The sequence below is a fragment of the Myotis davidii genome, unplaced genomic scaffold (assembly GCF_000327345.1).
Source record: "Myotis davidii unplaced genomic scaffold, ASM32734v1 scaffold1206, whole genome shotgun sequence".
In the NCBI taxonomy this organism is placed as follows: Eukaryota; Metazoa; Chordata; class Mammalia; order Chiroptera; family Vespertilionidae; genus Myotis; species Myotis davidii.
In genome coordinates, this window is record NW_006297217.1 from 341,055 (window position 1) to 343,429 (window position 2,375).

At 32.9% G+C, this 2,375-nt stretch overlaps 1 protein-coding gene across 1 annotated transcript in view; it reads right to left on the reverse strand.

The window, feature by feature from the left end:
• Positions 1-845: 845 nt before the first annotated feature.
• Positions 846-2,375, reverse strand: part of LOC107184540 (highly divergent homeobox-like) — a 36,758-nt gene continuing 35,228 nt past the window's right edge. Inside the window, exon 5 of the mRNA XM_015569968.1 lies at positions 846-1,110. Coding sequence (XP_015425454.1) covers positions 985-1,110 — 126 coding nt within the window. The 3' untranslated portion in view covers positions 846-984. The remainder of the gene's footprint in view (positions 1,111-2,375) is intronic.

Genomic DNA, 2,375 nt, shown 5'->3' on the forward strand with positions numbered 1-2,375 from the left:
GGGCCCGTATGAGGCAGCCAATCCATGATTCTCTCTCTCCCTGTCTGAAATCAATAAAAACATATATTAAAATAATAATAATCTTAGTGGCCAACCTTGACTTTGTGTCTCTTAAAATATTTAAGAAATCAAAAATATTATGAAGATGATGATAAACTTGTAATATTTGTGCAACATTTCATGTATTACTCAATTTTACTAGTAAAATGTGAATCATATCAATATTTTTCATTTTCAGCAATGAAGAATTTCTATTGACTAATCTTTTACAACATTTTGTTTCTGTACACTTAATTTATTTAACTTCATGTTGGTGAATTACTTTTCTATAGTGCTTCCCCCCTCCCCCCGAAATATTTGGGTTAGATAATGGAAGAATACCAACAATTTACAATTATATACTAGTAATCACTTCAATTTTCAATCATTAACTTAAGTCAAGTTCTCACAGAGCTTGCAAAATAAATCCCAAGACTCGTACAGGTTAATTCCCTTTCAAAGTTTCATTTCAATTTTCAGTCCACTTTCCTGAGTAAAAGTGTGTATTAGGAAAAAGAGAGAGAAAGAAGGAAGATGTAATGGCTACAAAGACAATAATCAAGCTTCAGTAATTTGATAAAGCAATGTTGAAATACTTTTATTATTGTGTCTCTGGCCAAAGCTATTATTGAAACTAAAATTTTTCTATAAAATCAAACAAAAAATTTCAAAAATTATACATTATGCATTTCATAGCTAAGCTGTTCAAAATTAAATATTTCCCACATTTCTATCAATTTGGGAAAAACTCTCAAAATATGCTTTTAAATTTCACAAACAATTTTTTGTACTGTAGCCATTATATCTTGTCCATTCTTAACAGAATATATTGGTTTCAACAATATGTTTTTCCAATTGAAGAATTTCAGGGCAACAGAATGCAGTTATCAGAATGCATGCCTGTTAGGCAGCGTAAAGGCTGTATCATATACCACCCCCCTCAAATCACAAACAGTCTGAGGCATTTTTCTCTGATAAAGAAGATACACTGAATGAGGTATCATCAGGCTCCAGCGAGGTATGATTGAAATCCATCTCTTCTAATTCAGGAGGTAAATCTGACAGCAGTGCCTGAGTTGGAAAAATCAATTATTTTGAATTAGTATGTGGACAGATTTCCCCCCAATTTTATGTTAATAGTTGCAGTTCTCTCATGTTGATTTATTCTTATGGATTTAAAGAAAGGAGCATTTCTCTTTCAGGACTTTGTATGATATCTTACCTAAAAGATAAATTCTTAATACACTAGTACTTGATAGTGTGGATTATGTAAAGTAGAACCTTGGACAAAAGGGAAATCAGGAGAGAGATGAACAACTATTCTGTATCAAGTGCTTTGAAGTGTTTCAGATAACGTAATTTTCATACGTTTTGAGTGTTCACTGATCACTGTTAAAGGGCTTTAAAATTACATTCCTTATTAAAATACCTCTGCCTAGTTATGCTGTCTTTTAGAGAAAAACACATTTCACAAAAACGTCTTTTGTACTTCAGTGGGACAAAACTTAACCATTGAGAAAGAAGTTCAGATTTTTTACTTTAGACTAAACTTTAACAACTTTAAAATATTAAGTATTTTTTTCTTTTCTTTTCTTAGGCTATGCCCATCTATCCACAGATGATCAAACAACCAATGCGGCACAGCTGAACCGGTGAATCTAGCTGTGTAATGATGCATCTAGAGGGATGGTCATTTCTTTACTGGGAGTAATTAGGATAAGTCAAGAGCCATGAACTAAGCTTTGCCATGGGGTAATTTTTTCTACTAGGGTTGCAGAACATGCATCCATATATTAGAGGAATAAATGATCAATTAAGATTTATATAGCTGACAGTTCTGATGCCCAATTGACCGTAAGAATTTATGAAGAAAATGACTGATTTGCTGCTCCCAATACTAAAAATAATGTAGCATATCTGAGAAATTTTTAGTCAGCATTAGTTGAAATGTGGGCTTTGAATGTAGTGGTAAAGAAGGCCCAAGGGAACCAAAACAAATGCAAGCTTGCCACGACCTAATTAAGGAACAGAAAGATGGGGCATGTTGGAGAACATACGAAATCCACTGTTGAAATAAGATAGTATTCTCCTACTCTCCTTATTAAAGGAAATGAGATCTAAAAATCCTATGCTTTTTATCTTGTAGCAGAGAGGCAAGATTAGAAACTTTCTCCTTTCTGTCAGGCAGCATAAAGAAAAACTAACTCCTATCTGAAAAACATTATATTTTATATTATTAAATATTTCTTGGCCCTGGCCAGGTAGCTCAGTTGGTTAGAGTATCATCCTGATATGCCATGTTTGTGGATTCTATCCTAGTCAGAGTACATACAAAA